Source organism: Marmota flaviventris, chromosome 1 (genome assembly GCF_047511675.1).
Source record: "Marmota flaviventris isolate mMarFla1 chromosome 1, mMarFla1.hap1, whole genome shotgun sequence".
Lineage (NCBI taxonomy): Eukaryota > Metazoa > Chordata > Mammalia > Rodentia > Sciuridae > Marmota > Marmota flaviventris.
The window spans coordinates 147,245,136-147,263,747 of NC_092498.1; the positions used below are offsets into that span (position 1 = coordinate 147,245,136).

At 41.6% G+C, this 18,612-nt stretch overlaps 2 protein-coding genes across 4 annotated transcripts in view; one reads left to right on the plus strand and one right to left on the minus strand.

Moving 5' to 3' along the window:
- Positions 1 to 13,403, plus strand: part of Rnf10 (ring finger protein 10) — a 35,795-nt gene extending 22,392 nt beyond the window's left edge. For both annotated transcript variants that reach the window (XM_027923351.2, XM_027923352.2), the window contains exons 7-17: positions 920 to 1,080; positions 1,833 to 1,958; positions 2,351 to 2,621; positions 2,834 to 2,967; positions 5,082 to 5,199; positions 5,424 to 5,525; positions 6,661 to 6,816; positions 8,786 to 8,886; positions 11,930 to 11,987; positions 12,086 to 12,244; positions 12,846 to 13,403. In XM_027923351.2, coding sequence (XP_027779152.2) covers positions 920 to 1,080; positions 1,833 to 1,958; positions 2,351 to 2,621; positions 2,834 to 2,967; positions 5,082 to 5,199; positions 5,424 to 5,525; positions 6,661 to 6,816; positions 8,786 to 8,886; positions 11,930 to 11,987; positions 12,086 to 12,244; positions 12,846 to 12,922 — 1,463 coding nt within the window. In that variant the 3' untranslated portion in view covers positions 12,923 to 13,403. The remainder of the gene's footprint in view (positions 1 to 919; positions 1,081 to 1,832; positions 1,959 to 2,350; positions 2,622 to 2,833; positions 2,968 to 5,081; positions 5,200 to 5,423; positions 5,526 to 6,660; positions 6,817 to 8,785; positions 8,887 to 11,929; positions 11,988 to 12,085; positions 12,245 to 12,845) is intronic.
- Positions 13,404 to 13,539: 136 nt separating this feature from the next.
- Pop5 (POP5 homolog, ribonuclease P/MRP subunit) lies at positions 13,540 to 17,320 on the minus strand. 2 transcript variants are annotated; one of them, XM_027923379.2, is made up of 5 exons: positions 17,255 to 17,320; positions 17,036 to 17,178; positions 15,822 to 15,971; positions 15,567 to 15,650; positions 13,540 to 15,462 (listed from the first exon to the last, which is right to left on the minus strand). In XM_027923379.2, the coding sequence occupies exons 1-5, from the start codon at positions 17,272 to 17,274 to the stop codon at positions 15,350 to 15,352; spliced, it is 510 nt and encodes a 169-aa protein (XP_027779180.1). In that variant the 5' UTR covers positions 17,275 to 17,320; the 3' UTR covers positions 13,540 to 15,349. The 2 variants fall into 2 exon arrangements, with proteins under 2 accessions (XP_027779180.1, XP_027779181.1); XM_027923380.2 differs by lacking the exon at positions 15,822 to 15,971.
- Positions 17,321 to 18,612: the final 1,292 nt, after the last annotated feature.

Genomic DNA, 18,612 nt, shown 5'->3' on the forward strand with positions numbered 1-18,612 from the left:
CCAGAGGTTGAACCCAGGGGTGCTTAACTTTTGAGCTACATCCCCTATGCTTTTTTTTTTTTTAGTTGCTCAAAACATTACAGTGATCTTGACATATCATTCATTTGATTCAAATGGGGTACGTAATCTTATTTTTCTACGTGTACAGATTGCAGGATCACATTGGTTATACAGCCACGTTTATACATAGGGCCATACTAGTGTCTATTGTATTGTGCTTCCCTTCCTATGCCCCCCCTTCTCCCCTCCCCTCCCATCCCTGTGCTTTTTTTAATTTTTAATTTTGACAAGGATCTCTCTAAGTTGCTTAGGACCTAACTTAGTTGCTGAGGCTGGCCTTGAACTTGGAATCCTGACTCAGCCTCCCAAGCCACTGTCAAGATAACATTTTTAAAACTTTGTAAAAGTACAGAAAATATGGGGGAAGGAAGTAAAGAAAATCATTTATGATGCTTTTACCTGAAAGTGCCCCAAAATGTTAAATGCAGACTTTTTTTCTATGTATGTATATTTCTACTTGATTGGATTAGCGTGATCTGACATCTTCATTTTTCACAGAATGTAGGTATTTCTCCAAGTCTCACTAGTTGCTCTCTTAGAAAACCATTTCTAGTGTCAGGAATTCTCTATAAATATTTCATCATGTAGCAAACCATTTGTTATTGTTGGGTTTATGGGTTATTTTTAGATTTTCTGATATTACATGTAATGCTGTAATTAAACATTATACAATAAACATTTGATTACTTTCTCTTATAAACCTTATTTTGAGATTTCTGTTAAATTATTTTTCAGGAAGTTAGGTTAAATTACCCCCATCTTAATCCTAGGAAAAAAAGGTGCGTGTGAGAAAGTTGTTTAACTACATTGTCACAAACATTGAGTGTTGCATTTTGTGATGTTACTGACTTTTTTGTAGATGAACAGCACAGCCAGTATTCCAAGTTACTGTTGGCCTCTAAGGAACAGGTGCTGCACCGGGTAGTTCTGGAAGAGAAAGTAGCACTGGAGCAGCAACTGGCAGAGGAGAAGCACACTCCCGAGTCCTGCTTTATTGAGGCAGCTATCCAGGAACTCAAGGTCAGAGGATGCATTAGAAACTAAAAGCCAGAGATGTTAAACCTTTCTATTCAGGGATGGACAGTGGGACCTAGGTACTTCAACCCCACATTGAGGCTAATAAGCCAGAATGGCTAAAAAAGCATTCTGCTCTGGGCTTTATGTTGTAATGGAAGGGAAGAGCTGAGGTTTTTCAAACTTTTTCTAGAGCTGAAAGGAATAGTTCAAATGATTTTATGCATAGTGGTATACACCTGTAATCCCACTGGCTAGGGAAGCTGAGATAGTATTGCAAGTTCAAGGCCAGCTTCAGCAATTTAGCAATGCCTTAAACAACTTAGTGAGATCCTTTCTCAAATAAAAAGTATCTCAAATTTTATGACTAATTATGACAGTAGGGTTTTTTAGGTTAGCCCTGCTCTTAGTTAAGCAAGGTAGGCTTTTAGATTTGTTTTTAGAGATGTTTTATTTGAGAGAAATGTGGAGAAAGTATTAGTGCTTGCCCATTTGGGCCTTGGCAATACCTGATGAGGATCCTTTAAGTAGCAAGAATTACCCAAGTGAAGAAGTCCCCCACTTTTTAAAATTTTTATTTATTTGGTGCTGAGGATCGAACCCATTGCCTCATGTGTGTAAGGCAAATGCTGTACCACTGAGGTATAGCCTCAGTCCATTCAGGCTTTAGCTCATGTTGAAAGGCCATTCTGAGTCCTTGCTCTCCACACTGAGTATGTTTCTGGAAACTTAGCCTTCTCTGGTTTCTCTGGCCCTAGACTCGGGAAGAGGCTCTGTCAGGATTGAGTGAAAGCAGAGAGAAGGTCACTGGTGTTGTGGCTGCTCTGGAACAACTGGTGCTGATGGCTCCCTTGGCGAAGGAGTCCGTTTTTCAACCCAGGAAGGTTAGTGTGCCCCTGTTACAGTCTTAAGTGACAGCCATTCTTCAGTTGCTATTATTAAGCTGGTAGGTATTGCTATGAAACCTCAACTTTATTTGGAGGAGAGTGGACTATGACTATCTTTGGTTTGTAATTTTTTACTGTGGGTATTAAGTCGATATGATAAACATCTAGGGAGCTTCTTATGTCTCCTCCTTATGTCACATTGCTTTTTTAAAAAAATATATTTTTAGTCGTAGATGGACACAGTACCTTTATTTTTTCATGTACTGAGGATCGATCCCAGTTCCTCACCCATACTCTACTACTACTACTGAGCTACAACCCCAATCCGTTGCATTGCTTCTTGAAAACAGGACATAGACTTTCCGTTGACCTAGAGTTTGTTCCAACAGGGTGTTCTAGAGTATCTGTCTGCTCTTGATGAAGAAACCACAGAAGTTTGTTCTCTGGACTCTCATCCTCTTGCTCTCCCTCTGGTAGAGGAAGAGGAAGCAGTATCTGAACCAGAGCCTGAGGGGTTGTCAGAGGCCTGTGATGACTTGGAATTAGCTGCTGACAATCTTGGAGAAGGGACCATTCGTATTGAGTCCAGCCAGCAGGAACCCATCACCAAGCCAGGCTTTACACACCTGAGCAGCTCTCCTTGTTACTACTTTTACCAAGGTGAGGGGCCCCAAGGAGGAAGACGGGGTTTCCTGCCATAGATATGTTTGAGAGGGATGGCCTGGATTTCTGAGCAGACGGTTCTTTCCTGGTCCTGGGGGTTGGATAGCTAGCTGTGCCTTTCAGCATTGGGAAGGAGGGGGGCCTAGCAATGAGAGGGTCTGTGCTGAGGGCTGGCAGAGACTGTTGGTTGATAAAGCTCTTGTCTTCAGCCGAGGATGGGCAACACATGTTCCTGCACCCTGTGAATGTACGTTGCCTCGTGCGGGAGTATGGCAGCCTGGAACAGAGCCCAGAGAAGATCTCAGCGACTGTGGTAGAGATTGCTGGTTACTCCATGTCTGAGGTAAGGGCTTGCCTTTTAGGAGAGGAGGTGCTAGGGAAGCAACATTAAACTAATTTCTTTAGAGTAGACTGAGCTGGCCTAAGTTCCTAAACCTTCAAGGCCTTTAGTTGATGTATTTGTGTGTGTGATGGGCTGGGGATCAACCCCAGGACCTTGTGCATTCTAGTGAGCTATACCCCCAGCCCTATGTATTTTGAAGTCTGTTTTTGTTGGTGATGGTGCTGTGAAATTTTTTTTTTAATTAGATTGTTCTTCCTTAATGTGCCAGCATTTTGTTAAGTCAGTTTTCTAAGCCCCCTGCTTCTCAGGTACATTTGTTGTGTTGAGATATAGATTTCTTCTCATTCCTCATTTATTTATTTAGTACTTGGGATTGGATCCAGATGCACTTTACCAACCTACATTCCAAGCTTTTTTTATTTTGAGACGGGGCCTTGATAAGTTGCTGAGGGCCTCTAAACTAGGATATTTTTTCTTTTTCCTTTTTTGTGGGGGCTACTGGGGTTGAACTCAAAGGCACTGGCCAACGAGCCTCATCCCCCTAGCCCTATTTTGTATTTTATTGAGAGACAAGTCTTACTGAGTTGCTTAGTGCCTCACTTTGCTGAGGCTGGCTTTGTGATCCTCCTGCCTCAGCCTCCTGAGCGCTAGGATTACCAGCATGCAACATTGTACCTGACTTCAGCTAGGATATTTCTTAAACAATAAGAAGCTGGGTGTGGTAACACACACCTGTCATCACAGCAACTCAGGAGGCTGAGGCAGGTGGACTGCAAGTTCAAGGCCAGCCTCAGGAACTTAGGGAGATCCTGTTTCAAAAGTAAAAAATAAAAAGGCCTGGGAGCTAGGCACAGTCGTGCACACCTATATAATCCCAGCAACTCAGGAGGCTGAAGCAGGAGAACTGCAAGTTCAAGGCCAGTCTCAGCAACTTAGTGATGCTCTAGGTAGCTTTGATTGACTCAAAATATAAAGGGCTGGGGATTTAACTCAGTGGTAGAACACCTCTAGGTTCTATCTTGAGTACCAGAGAAGGGAGGTGGGAATCTTGAAAACAAAGTCCAGGGACTGGAATTGTGGCTCAGTGGCAGAGAGCTTGCCTTGCATGTGTGAGGCACTGGGTTCAATCCTCAGCACCACATAAAAATAAATTATAAAAGTATTGTGTTCATCTATAACTAAAAAAAAAAAATGTCCAGAGGGAGTAGTAGCTCAGTGGTAGAACACTATACATAGCATACCAGAGGCCCTAGGTTCAGTTCCCAGCACAAACATACAGAAAAAAATGAAACGAAAGAAAAACCCTGAAAAATCTATGGAGGCTTTAAGTTAGGTATATAGGCTTGAAATGCATTTTTAGCTTAGCAGATATCTGAGTTATGGTCTTATAATTCACATATGTGAATTTTTTTCCCTTTGGATATTATCCTGTATTGATGACAAATTTATCATATGCCTCAAAATAGAAACTCTTTGAGTACTATCAGTTTTTTTCAAATGTGAAGAAAAAGAAAAGAAAAAAAACTAAATTGATGGGCTTCTTTGTTTTAGGCCACACTTTAGTAAGGAAATCTGGTTGTTTTCTTTTGCTTTTGGTACTAGAGATTGAACTCTGCACTGGACCACTGAGCTACATCCACAGCCCTATTTTGTATTTTATTTAAAGACAGGGTCTCAATGACTTGCTTAGCACTTTGCTGTTGCTGAGGTTGGGTTTGAACTTGCAATCCTCCTGCCTCAGCCTCCCAAGCCATTGGAATTACAGGTGTGCGCCACCACGCCCCGTGGGAAATGTTTATCTTCCTCCTTTTATCTTCCCCGTTCTCTCCCCTCAGTTGTGGACCCCAGGCAATCTGAAACAGCTGATTAGATTGTTACCAGGCTGAATTTACTCACTTGTAGCACAAGCAAAAACTGAATTTGGTTGCTTTTTCTGCCTGTCTGTATCCATAGTTTCTGCTTTGCTTTTCAAAAAGATGGTAACTTGAGAACTACTCTTTAAGCCCAGTGCTGTCTGTGAGTGTATGTATACTGTTGGAAATCTGAGTTGGCAGCCTTTACTCTCAAGAGTTAAGTCACGCCTTACTGGAGTATTGGTCACTTTTCCCATGTAGGATGTTCGGCAGCGTCATAGATATCTCTCTCACTTGCCTCTCACCTGTGAGTTCAGCATCTGTGAACTGGCTCTGCAGCCTCCTGTGGTCTCTAAGGAAACCCTAGAGATGTTTTCAGGTGAGAACGCCCATTTTGCTTTTCTTTATAGTGGGGGTGGGGTTCGGGGACTTTGGTGGAAATCATGCTGGAAACCAAATGCGGGCAGTTCCTCCTGAGACACCTCACCCCATTTATCTAGTTCAGCTCAGCCCACTGGTGTGGGCTTAGCAGCTAATCAGCTGGGAAGAGTTAATGGCCAGGTGGTTTGGGATCTGCCTTCTCACAGCTTGACCAACCCACAGATGACATTGAGAAGAGGAAGCGTCAACGCCAGAAGAAGGCTCGGGAGGAACGCCGCAGAGAGCGTAGGATTGAAATGGAGGAGAACAAGAAACAGGGCAAGTGTAAGTTCAGGAGCTCTCAACAAGGCTCTGTGACCAGGAACCAGGCTGCTTGTGTTCATGTCTCGCTCTGTCATTTGTTCTTCAGTTTTTACCTAGGTCATGAAAGCCTCCTTTATAGGCTCATTTGATAAATTTAATGAGTTCATATGTGTCACAATGTGCATAGCACAATTCATATGGAAATGAAATTCACCTTGGCATAGTGAGTGACAAAAATCTGTTCCAGGGAAGGGAATTGAAACTCTGTTGAGAAAGCTGGGGGCAGTTGTCCCATGTGGTCTGTAGATCATGGATCTTACCTCCAAGCTATTAAAGGGAACAGTGCCAGTGAGTGCCAGAAATGTCTAATAAAGTAGAAACTTTGAAAACCAGGAAATGCATGCAGGAAGTTAAACTTGAGAGCTCTTGTGTCAGTAAGCACAGAGTATTCTGATCTGGTTCTCCTGTGTAAGAGAATCCACTGGATTAGTGTGACCCACAGGCCTAATTATCCACTAGAAAACAAGGATTTGAGTCTTTGGGTAGGGAAAGGACTTAGTTATTGTGATTCCATATGGTATGGCAAACACTAAATTTTACTTCTCAAACTGTGCCAATATATATACTTGGGCTTTCAAAACTGTTGTAGATATTTGGAACATGTCTTAAACTTGGAGAAAACAAATGTTTACAGAACAGGATTTTTGTTTTAACTTGTTTATGGAAATATTCAGACAAGCAGGTAGAGAGCACCGCATGTTTATCGTCCACCTTCAATTATGACTAGTTAGAACAAGCATTTTTATATTAAAAATGTATCATTGGGGCTGGGGATGTGGCTCAAGCGGTAGCGCGCTGGCCTGGCATGCGTGCGGCCCGGGTTCGATCCTCAGCACCACATACAAAGATGTTGTGTCCCCCGAAAACTGAAAAATAAATATTAAAAAATTCTCATTCTCTCTCTCTCTCTCTCTTTAAAAAAATAAATTAAAAAAAAAACCATATTATTGGATGGCAGTTGCTATAAATTGAGTTGTTAAATTTCTGTCTGCATCTTTCAGAACCTTGAGGTTGTTTATACATACTGGCTTTCCTCAGCTGTTGGGAAAATTTGAGGAATTGTAAATGGTCCTACTGTTATTGTCTTCCTTTGCAGATCCAGAAGTCCACATTCCCCTAGAAAATCTACAGCAGTTTCCTGCCTTCAATTCCTATACCTGCTCCTCTGATTCTGCTTTGGGTCCTACCAGCATCCAGGGGCCTGGAGCCCTCTCCCTTTCTCCTCTTAGCAGAAGTCCAGGTTCCCATACAGGTAAATAACTATTGAGATTTAATATATTCAGCCACTGATTAGACTTTAGGTCACAGCTGCTTAAAGGGTTTTACTTACTCGGGTGGACGATAAACATGGGGTGCTCTCTTCAGGCAGATGACTTTTACTTGGGTAGTTCTAAACTACATCAAATTCTTGCCATTTGATTTACTTTTTACGTTGACTTTACTTCTTTTTTTTTGGTAGATGAACACAATACCTTTATTTTATGTGATGCTGAAGATCAAACCCAGTGCCTCACACATGCTAGGCAAGCGCTCTACCACTGAGCCACTCATCCCCTGTACTGACTTTTTATACCTTGCCAACCTCTAAAAAGCTCAAGGTAGCCAGGTGGTGGCACTTGTCATCCCAGTGACTGGAGAAGCTGAGACGGTAGGATTGCAAGTTTAAATTCAGCCTCAGAAACTTAGTGAGGCCCTTAACAATGTAACAAAAGTCTTGTTTCAAAATTAAAAAAAAAAAAAAAAAGGCTGATGATATGGCTCAGTGGTTAAGTGCCCCTGGGTTCAGTCCCCAGTACCAAGGAATAATAAAAATAAAAACCTCAAGGTAGCTCGCTATGTAGGAAATTTACTTTGACCCAGCTGTTTTACCTCTAGTGTTCACATTTGGGATACTACCCTTTGTTTTAGCCTCTTTGTTTGTATTTCTTTATTGTAGTAGCATATATAATAACAATAAAGAAGAAATGGCCTACAGAATCTATTGATAGCGTAAATGCTACAGTTTAGTCATTTCCCTATGAAATACTTCATATTGAAGAAGAAAATAATAGCTGTCTTTATGAACCATGGAAAGATAAAAGGAAGTTGTAGAGGGCTAGTTGTAGCTCAGCGGTAGAGCATTTGCTTAGAATGTTTGAGGCCCTGCCTTTAATCCATGTACTGCTCAAAAAAACAGTTGTAGAATTTTGTGGGTTTTAAAAAAAGTAACAAAGCATTTCATTGTGCATTTATCTAAGTGTATAGAATATTGGGACAGGTACATTCCAGACTAGTACTCTGAGATAAGGATTGAAAGATTTTTCAAAGATACCCTTGTCTTTTTTTTTTTAAAGGTGGACACAATATCTTTATCTTATTTATTTTTTATGTGGTGCTGAGGATCGAACCCATTACCTAGTGCTCTACCGCTGGAGCTATAACCCCAGCCCCACCCTTGTCCTTTTTAAAGTAAAAAAATGAACACACATACTCACTTTATTCTTATAGAAAAATGTATTAGTGTTTCATTTTTGTCCTTTTTTTTTTTCCCCCCCAGTTCTGGTGATTGGCTCCAGGGCCACATGTGCTAGACAAGCACTCCTAAGTATAGCCATGTTATGAAATGAAACACTTAAAGAGTTATTGACCATCATTTTAGACATCTCTTTTTTGGGGTGGGGAGGGTGCATGATTACTGGGAATTGAACCCAAGGGCTCCTAACCACTGAATCACATTCCCAGTCTTTTCTATTTACTCTTTTTATTTTGAGACAGGGTCTTGCTAAGTTGCTAAGGCTGGCTTTGAACTTGGCGATCCTCCTGTCTCTGCTTCAGCTGGGATTCCAGGCATACGCCACCATCTGTCGTGAATCTTAACCAAACATTTCCACATTATTAACTGCTGGCTGGAACATAAAGGCTTATCTAATTAAATTTTATCACGTTTCTTTGTGGAAAAGTGTAGCATTTCATAAGAAAAAGGGTTATTCTTGCTGTAGGAACAGATTAAAAGCATTATAACTGAAGCTTTTTCTCTCCCTCCACTGATCACTGATGTAAACAGTCATTAGTGTTCTTGGCTTTGGAAAAACAGCAGAATTGAAGGTTGGATCAAGGTTCTCTTTGGCCAGGGATGGGTGGGTTTTGGTAATTATTCAGATCTGACTCAAGGGTTCATCTCGTCATTTCATAGGTGCTAGCTTTTTGGAACTTATATAATCAGGTGTCTGGTTCTTTTTCAGACTTTCTGCTGACCCCTGTGTCACCCACTGCCAGTCAGGGCAGTCCTTCATTTTGCGTTGGGAGTCTGGAAGAAGAGACTCCCTTTCCTTCTTTTGCCCAGGTAATAATTTGCTTGTGAAGCAGCCCAAGGTATGTAACATGAATTCGGCTGCTGGTTTTTCTGGGAACTTCATCCAGGGATTATTGTTCCTCATTCTAATAACAGCTGAACCCATTTAGTCCTTTGAATAGGTATGAGGGAAATTGCCTGCCTCTTGGAGCTGTATGCCACCAGGAGTGGCTAAGAGTAGATTCTGTGGATATCCCCTCTGATAGAGGGAAGGGCCTTAAGGCTTAAGCTGCATTGATTCTAATACATAATTGTTAGAGTCTTTTCTTTTCTTCTTCTTTTTTTTTTTTTTTTTTTGTAACAGGGATTGGATCCGGGGTGCTTAACCATGAGCCATATCCCAAACCCTTTTTATATTTTATTTAGAGGCAGGGTCTCGTGAAGTTTCTGAGGCTGGTTTTGAACTTGGGATCCTTCTACCTCAGCTTCCCAAGCTATTGGGATTACAGGCATGTACCACTGTACCTAGCTTTTGGAGGCTTTCTTAAGAGGGAAGTTCTTGGGTTTAGTCTCAACAATTACTATAGACTTACCCAGGAAAGAGGCCAAGAATAGCTGAAAGAAAAATCTTGAGTTTTAATTATTAAAAAACAAAACAAAATAAACCACTACATTGTAAACTAGACACTGTCCTAAAGGCTAGGGAATACATCAATTAATTTTAATGGTTCTCTAGTTCTAGGATCTCTTGTTCAACTGGTATTTGTTACATAAAATAAATCATTCCTCTGCACTTTGAGAAGGGAAAGTTTATCTGGGTTATCCTGTAACTAGCCAAAGCAGCATCCTTATGGAGCAAGGTGGGAAAACACCAAGCTAGTGAGATTGGATGTCAGATCACTCTGTTAAGCAAATATTCATTTAACATGCTAACCTTCAGCATTCCTGCATCCATATAACTAAAGATGATGGACAGACACCCCTGTAAGAAGTTACTGTTAATTTCTGTGGGGCTAGTTTGGAATCATTACCTTAACAGTTCTTAGAGAATAACACTTTTCAACTTACAATGGTGTTACACATAATAAACCTATCATAAGTTGAAATATTGTAAGTCAAAAAAATGCATTTGGTACCCCTAATCTCCTGAACATCATAGCTTCCCTAAAAACATGCTCAGCTTACAGTTGAGCAAAATCATTTTATAATATATTGATTGTCATTTATTGTTCCAAAGATGAAAAACAGAATGTGTACACTTTGCATCATTATAAAGTCGAGAACTCCTTATTAGATTCATCTTAAGACCTAATGTCTGGGGCTGGGGATGTGGCTCAAGCGGTAGCGCGCCCACCTGGCATGCGTGCGGCCTGGGTTCAATCCTCAGCACCACATACAAAGATGTTATGTCCGCTGAAAACTAAAAAATAAATATTAAAAATTCTTTCTTAAAAAAAAAAAAAAAGACCTAATGTCTGCAGTTGATATGGATTTTCTCATGTAGAAATGACAGTTTGTGCTGACATAAATAGGAATTAGACTTGGGTAAGAAAGGTCCTAAAGGCAGGAAGGATGAAAATAATTGAGGGCAATTCTGAAAATTACTGAATTTCATAGGCAAAACCAAGTGGCTTTCAGGAATTAGGCCAAATGCTTAGGTTTTTTATTGTTGTAGTAGTACTGGGAATTGAACTCGGGGGGCCCTCAACCACTTTTTTTTTCTTCTTTCAGCTTTGAGAAACTTAAGACTTGAAAGAATTATATTATGAATAGTCACATCTTTCACCTAGATACACCAATTTTTATTTTTGCTATATTTGCTTTCTGTTATGTATGTAATAAGTTCTAGACAGCATGATACTTCACTAGTACTTAGGGGATACATGTCAAGTAAAATGACATTTTCCTATAAACTATAGTTATACAGCATAAAATTTGAATTTTTTGGATGTAATAATGTAGTACATGTTTCTGTTTGCCCATTTGTTTCAATCTTCATTTTTTTTAAGTTCAGGGTGCAGTCAGATTACTTGTGTGCATTTAATTGCCAAGTTTCTTCAGCTTCCTTTGGTCCATAACAGCTCTTCTGACCTCCTTCCCCCTCCTCCTTGAATTTTGAAGCATCGAGGCAAGTTGCTTCACAGAACATCAAATGGTTTAGATTTGTCTGCTTGTTTTCTCATGAGTGGATTCAGGTTAAATACTTAGAAAACCATTTTTGGTAAGAGTAAAGCATAGGTGATAGATATGTTTTAATCACATCTTAAGACAATTCAGATGCCATGCTACTTGTGGGACAAAGGAAGAGGACTCAGCAGTATAGTACCCTTAGATTTAATCCTCGATATTCCCCCACCCTCCCAAAAAAAAAACCCTAAACCAAAAAACATGGCCTTGACTGAGATGAAGCCAGTTATCCAGAGACAGAAGGGTTGTTCTGATTTACTATACTTGGAAGAATTTTATAGGTCTGTGGCTGAATCTGAAAGTTAATGATTAAGCTATTCAAAAAGCAAAGATTAAAAGGTAATGAATGAGGGCCTGAGGCTGTAGCTCAGTGGTAGAGTGCTTGCCTCACAGGTGTGAGGCCCTGGGTTCAATCCTTAGCACCATATAAAAATAAATAATGATATTTTTAAAAACCCTTTTAAAAAAAAAAAAAGTAATGAATGAGTGTTGTTTTACTCTTTCAGGATAAAATTGAGTTTTATAGCTTTAAATAACTGAAGTTCAGTAGCCACATGGTTTTAAAACTGGAGGGGGTACGATGTTGCTTATTCCAACATTTTGATGTTTTTAGGGGTTTCAAGGAGAAAAGGAAAGTTGATTAGAAAAAGCATTTCCAGCTTGAGCATCTGAGTAAGAAACGCTTACTCCTTCTGTGTGGTATTCTTTACCTGTTTCCCAAAGGAGATTGGCCTTACCACTTTGTGGTTTACACAGGATAATAATGGATGTGACTGAAATAGTATATTAATGAGAGAAGATTTCACAGGTGATGGTTGGTTCTGTGCCCTCCTAACCAGTTGATGTCAAGGCTGGTGTCTGGAAAAGAAGTTGAACTAAAAACTTACCTCATTTTCCACTTCCATAGATGCTGAGAGTTGGAAAAGCAAAAGCAGATGTGTGGCCCAGACCTAATCCAAAGAAAGGTGAGGAGGGCCTGCTGGTGAAGGGTGAGTTTGTCCTCTTTTCATTAAAATGCTAGTTGTTCATAGGAGTGTAATACTGATTTCCCCCCCCCCCCCAGATGAGAACAGCTTAATTCCTCCTGCCCCTGTGGACAGTGATGGAGAGAGTGATAACTCTGACCGTGTTCCTGTGCCCAGTTTCCAGAATTCCTTCAGCCAAGCTATTGAAGCAGCCTTCATGAAACTGGACACACCAGCTACTTCAGATCCCCTCTCTGGTAAGGGCAGAGAACTGGAGTTCTCAACACAGGACTCTAAAAACTTACCACACAGGTGCTGCCATTCCTGCCTGTACTCGGCAGCAAACACTACCAACTCAAGATTCTAAGTGTAGGCAGGATCTACTCTCCACTGTCTTGGAAGAAAAAAATATCCAAATTTTCCTTCTAGGCCTCAAGAATTTATTTGGGTTGGTAAACGGGTTCTGACAAACCAAATTAGTTGATACTTGACTATGTTGAAGACCTAAACTGGTCGACCAGTCTGTAAAAGGTAATTCATAGATGTGTAAGTCAGTATCCACCCTGGTACTCACGATTAAACAAGAATTACAAATTTATGGTGTGCTTTATATGTCCCTAGCATTGTGCTAATTTCCCGACAACCGTATTGAATAGGTGTAACTCTTAGAGTTGCGAAAGCCAGGGCCAGGGAGGTAGCATCAAGACAAATATTAGTATATGCTACTGGCATTTGAGTCCAGAAGTGTAATTCCAGAGCCTGTACTTTGGCTGACATTGAATGACTTGGTAATGGAAAGGCCAGGGAACCAAGATGGCATTGTAAATTAAGTGAGCTCTCTTTTCTGTTTTCCTTTAGAAGAGAAAGGAGGGAAGAAAAGGAAAAAACAGAAGCAGAAGCTCCTGTTCAGCACCTCAGTTGTCCATACCAAGTGACACTACTGGCCAAGGCTACCTTCTTCATCTGGTTTTCTTTTTTCTGTGCTTTTGTTTTGCTGCTGTAATTTTAAGTATTTGAGTTTGAACAGATTAGCTTGGGGTGGGGGGAGGGGGTTTCCACAATGTGAGGGGGAATCAAAAAATTTTAAATACAGTGTATTTTCCAGCTTCCCGTCTTTACACCAAAATAAAGTATTGACACTCACATGAGATCTCTCCCTGCCAAAGCTTTTAGTTTGTTGCCAGGTTAGCCTTTTTGATCCACGTGTAATTTAACCCCAAACAAGTTTTGAGCCCCTTCAGCACCCCTTGGAGCAGCCCAAACCACAACACTGCTCTGCTGTGACATCATGTGTCAGGCTTCCTGGTCTCTCTGCATACTATTAGTTGTCTTTTTAAAAATGGTTGAATCTTTCCTACCTGTTCAGTTCTCCTTGTTAAAGAAACAGAGGGATGGGAATAAAATGGATTTAGGACACCCAGTTTGAATTGAAGTTTTTCTTCTGACAAATGGCCAGGGTGTGGTGCCAGACTTGAGTTGGCAGCTTGATGGACACTTGCCATGTGTGAGGGAGTTTTGCCCCTTGAACTTGGCTTTGCTTTAAAAAAAAAAAAAAAAAAAAAAAAAAAAAAAAGTTGTACTTGTCACTAAGAAAGCCTTTGGGACATCCCTTCCTTTTGGACAAGCTTATTTTGACAGTAGCATGAATTATAGGAAAGAGTCCAGCACTCCTGGAGAGCAGGCTAATAGCCAGGTCACCAATACTTAGCCTTTCTTTTATCTAGAGCAGCTCCATCCTCCCAAACCCTATACCGACTGCTGGGGGTAGAATCCAAGGCATCATGGGCAAGTGGCCTGCCATTGAGCTCTAGCCAGCCCTTTATTTTTTTCTTGCTAAGTTGCCCAGGCTGGCCTCAAAATTGGGATCCTCTTGCCTCTCTGCTAGCAGGAACAGGAATAATACCCAGCCCTAGAGCAGCTTCCTATGCCTGGGTTTTAGCTCAGAATCTTTTTGCTGCTTAAAAAAAGACAAAGTTGCAATAAATCACCTGCACAAGTAATACTGGGGTTTTTTTGTTTGTTTTTTAAAGTTCTGTTTACAGGTCAGCTAGGCACATTATTTCTAGATTAAACAGAATTGTGCAAACTCATAGCAGCTAGCATGGACTAACATCTCTGGTATGAGGCTTAAAGCTGGATTTAGCTTTATCATTTTTGAGAAATCCTGGGTCAAGGAAGGTGCTTAGCCTTAGATACGGGGTATACTGAAGTAAATATCACAAATCTTTATTAAATGTTAAGATTTTCTATTAAATGTGATGGTGCATGCCTGTAATCCCAATAGCTTGGAGGCTGAGGCAGGAAGATCCTAAAGGTTGAGGCAAGCCTTAGCAACTTAGCAAGGCCCTAAGCAACTTAATGAGACCCTGTCTCAAATTTTAAAAAAGCTCTAGAGATGTGGCTCAGTGGATAAGCACCCCTGGGTTCAATCCCTGGTACCAAGAAAAACAAAAAACTTCTGTATCCTTTTATTATGGAGAAAAGAGATCCTAGAGATGTCATTAGGAGGTAGCAGGCTAAATGTGGTCACAAGACTTTTTACTCCTTCCTGAGTGTGGCAGTCTCTTCTGGTGTTACGTTTAAGGCCACAGGAAAAGAGTGGAACTGTAGAACATTGAATTTGGCAGATGCTCTAGGGCCATGTAAATAATGAGGGCAAGTGAGGCCACTCTCCAAAGTGCAAAAGTTGTATTTCTTTTTTTTTTCTATATTTATTTACTTAGTTCTCGGCAGACACAACATCTTTGTTGGTATGTGGTACTGAGGATCGAACCCGGGCCGCACGCATGCCAGGAGAGTATGTGGCTTGAGCCACATCCCCAGCCCAAAAGTTGTATTTCTTATCAAGTCACCTGATTAAATATTGGGAAGGAATCTGGTATTTATAAACAAGATTAGATTAGCTATAGGTCTGTACAAAGTTTAGTTGCTGTCTTAATATTTCTACTTCAGGTGACATGTTTTGCTTAAGATCCAATTTGGGGGTTGAGAGTACAAAGCCTCAAGTGGAAGGCTAAAATAAATACCACAGAGGGAGTTAGTCTTCTAACCAAGGTCAGGTTGTAGATGGGGAGACTTGGCCACACATGAATTCTGTAAACCCTTTTATAATTTATAGCATTGTTTAACCAAGCAATTAGATACAAAAATGTAACTAGAGAGCCTTTACAACCTGCAGACCAGGATCCAAGGGATGTTACATAAAGGTAACTTAAGTCCTTCATTTCAAGCTGGTTACTTGTCTTCTGGTTGGTAGTCTTCCAGTTTGGAGAACTGTATGTAGATGCTGTGCCTCCTAGAATGTTCTGTTTCCACAAGTAGGCCTGAACAGTAGTGTAGCCTTCTGTGTGGCAAGCAGAAGTTCACTCCATTGCTTCAGCAGCCTCTTCACCACCATTGTCTGAAAGCTCTTCCTCACCAGAATCCTCTAATAAACAGCTTCTTGTGACAGACTTTTGGATGGCTTCCCGCTCTCCTGGAGAAAAGCATACAAACCAGGGATGAAGGATGTCTTTGGGAGCATCTCATTCAACTGAAGCTCAGTCACTGCTTGGTAGGCATTGAACTAGTGTTGCTTACCTTCATCAGTGCAGTTCTGCAACAGGATTAACAGCTGTCTCCTGTTGTACTGAATCAGAAACTTCTGACAAGTTCTAATTGTACCTGAAAGAGATTTTGTGGTCAACAGCTTGTGAAAGGTTTCTAAAAGAGAGAGAGGCAGAAGTATCTTGTTCTCGATGGGTCAGCAGGAAGCCCGCCCACCCATTTGTCATGATTGATCTTTGAATCTGTCACCTACTAAAAATCATCAGCCATACCACATGGCACTCCTACCTCCCACATGTAAGGTGTTGAAAAAACAAGGATAACGGTGTCCTTTGTTCTCCAAGTACGTAATGAAGGGAAGAGCTGACCACACGAGCTGATAGAATTCTTTTCGACACCGAAGTAGCACTATTCCAGTATAAGCATTGATGTATCGAACTATAAATAAAGAAAAACTTTTGGAAAACCTTGGATTCACAGCAGGTAATAATCTTGGGAGAAAAGCCTATGTACCAGAGAGACTTCTAGACAAGTGGCACTTGGGAGGATGCATCAGTAAAAAACAGATCCCTGAAAGAAAACCTTAGGACAAACCTTTATTTATGGAGAGGCATTGCCTTGTACACAATGAATGGAAAATGAATTTAGAATTTAAAATACTCTTGTCCCTGACCAAATAAATGGGATGGGAGAGGTCCATCCTCACTGGGCAGAGGGACCCTTACCTGAAAAACAGGTGGTTGTACTACAATTGGGCTCTAGTTTGTTTTTGGTTGTGGTACTGGGGATTGAACCCTGGGGTGCTTTACCACTGAGCCACACACCAACACCCTGTCCTTTCTTGGGTATGTTTATTTTGAGAGAGGGTCTAGCTGAACTGCACAGGTTGGCCTGAAACTTGGTATCCTCCTGCCTCAGCCTCCCAAGTAACTGGGATTATGCTGTGTGGGTTCTTTCAGTAGCCAGATGAGTCTTCACCGGTGATGTCTACATGCCTTTAATTTTCCAGAATTCAAGTTTGGGCTTAGGAAGGAAGAGAACTGTAAACTATGTGGTACTTGTTGGAAGAAGGGCCTCTGCGTGGGCTCGTTCTGCATTTATATACACAGCAATCGAGTTCTATATTACTCTTTCAAGGTTTTTCCAGGTGTGTGTGTGTCTAAGGGGGTAATTGTGACACATTCCGTGTGGTGTCAATACATCCAAATAGTAGCTCTTATCAGGAGTTATATATGGTTTCCCTCAACTGTATTAATCTTCAAGAGAAGTCAGGTACAGAAAAGATTCTTGTCCAAAGACCCAGTGCCTTCAGGTCCCCACTCTAAGCTCTCTGTCCAATTTCCGGTTCCTAGCGATCTCCCGCTCCGGGTCCCAGACGCCCAAAACCTCCAATACAAAGGATGGTGGGACTTGGTTGCTTCAGGGGCCGCTCGCGCCCCTTCTTTCCCCATTCTACGGCGCCTGCCTGCTCCAAATCCCGCCGTCCCCCAGCGCCCTCGCACCCGCGAAACCAACAGAGCAGGCGGCTGCGCCGAAAGTCCCGTGTACGCGGGCAATCGTGTCCCGAAAAAGACCGCCCAGCACTCGGTCCTCCAGACTCAGGCGACAGCGAGGGTCGTCAGACACCAATTCGCAGAGCAGGTACCTGCAGCAGACGAGAAGGCGGTGAGCGCGAGGTGGGGCTCTGGGGGCCGGGCGGGGGTGCCCCAGCAGCCGCTTACCTGTGCTTGAAGCGCACCATGGCGGCCTCGCCCCAGCAGGCACGACGTACACACCGGATGTCGGTCCCGCCCGTGGCCAATGGGAAGTTGGCCTTCTCGGCCTCGCAGCCACTCTGAGAGGGAGGCAGGACGGGGGCGGAACCAGGCCCTTGAGAGGCCGAGTTCTGTGTCAGTCTCCTCAAAGCCCCGCCTTCCCTTGCGCTTGTGAGGGCGCGTGCGTCCTCGGAGCCTTCCTAAATTAGTTTGGGGGCAGGACTCGGCAATTGAGTGGCTTGTGGCCGTGATGGGTGGTTTTGCTCCACACCGGGATTTACAGTTTGGGTGTCAGCCGCCCTATTTGGTGCCCTTGGAACCCTCCGGTTCAGTTATGTATGCCATTATATTCTGTCCCCCAAACGGACGGTGGAACTTTTGAGGCCAAAATCTTGAGGCCCAGGGATTAACACTCGGGAAATCGGACTCTTATTTTCAGGTTAGAGCTCGATTTTTCTTCGGTACAATTAAAAGTTCTGTTACTATTTGGGCTTTTCAGCAGTCTTATGAAGGTGGATGCTTTAGTAACATTTTTTGTTAGCAAAAAAACAATATATAGTCATTGTATTTTCCGGATTTTTAAAATATTTATTTTTTAGTTAAAAATAATTCCTGTATTTAATTTATTTTTATGTGGTGCTGAGGATCGAACACAGAGCCTCGCGCATACTAGATGAGCGCTCTACCGCTGAGCCACAACTCCAGCCCATTTTTCCGGATTTTTTTTTTTTTTTTTTTAACTATACACAGAGAAGCAAATAAAATAAACTGTAGTCCCAGCACGGAGAGAGAATAACTGCCATGAAGTGTTTTCTTTCTCATCATTTTCCCCCTATGCCAGGGATTCTCAAAGTATGGATCAAGGACCACTGAGACCGCTCAAGGAGTCCCCAGCTTCAAAATCACTTTCATAATAACATTAAGATGTCATTTGCCTTTTTCATTCTCTCAAAATGGACAGTGAAGTTTTTTCCAGAGGTTGAGTGACATGTGATGACACCATTGCTCTGACATCTAATGGAATTGTGTATTTATTTTAAACATTTCTCAGTTTTAGGAGAGGAGGATATAGCTCATTTGGCAGAGTGCTTGTCTTGCATGCACAAGGCTCTAGGTTCAATCCCCAGCACCACGCACACAAAAAGTCCAATGTTCGTGGTAAATATTGATAGAAATAGCCCGCAAAAAAAAAAAAAAAAAAAAAAAATCCTTTGGAATCCTCAGTAAGACTCTATAGGAATCCTGAGACAAATAAAACACTGAAGAATAGAGGATCATACTATTTCTTTCCTTTTCATGTAAAAAAAAAATGTATATGGCATATT

Bases quoted from the DNA above. Each gene is read 5' to 3' on its own strand.
- Pop5 (XM_027923379.2), bottom strand. From the start codon at position 17,274: ATGGTGCGCTTCAAGCACAG. The intron at 15,972-17,035 runs GTGCGAGGGCGC...CTTTATTTATAG, and splicing joins CTGCTCTGTTGGTTTCGCGG to TTCGATACATCAATGCTTAT. The intron at 15,651-15,821 runs GTAGGAGTGCCA...AATCTCTTTCAG, and splicing joins CAACACCTTACATGTGGGAG to GTACAATTAGAACTTGTCAG.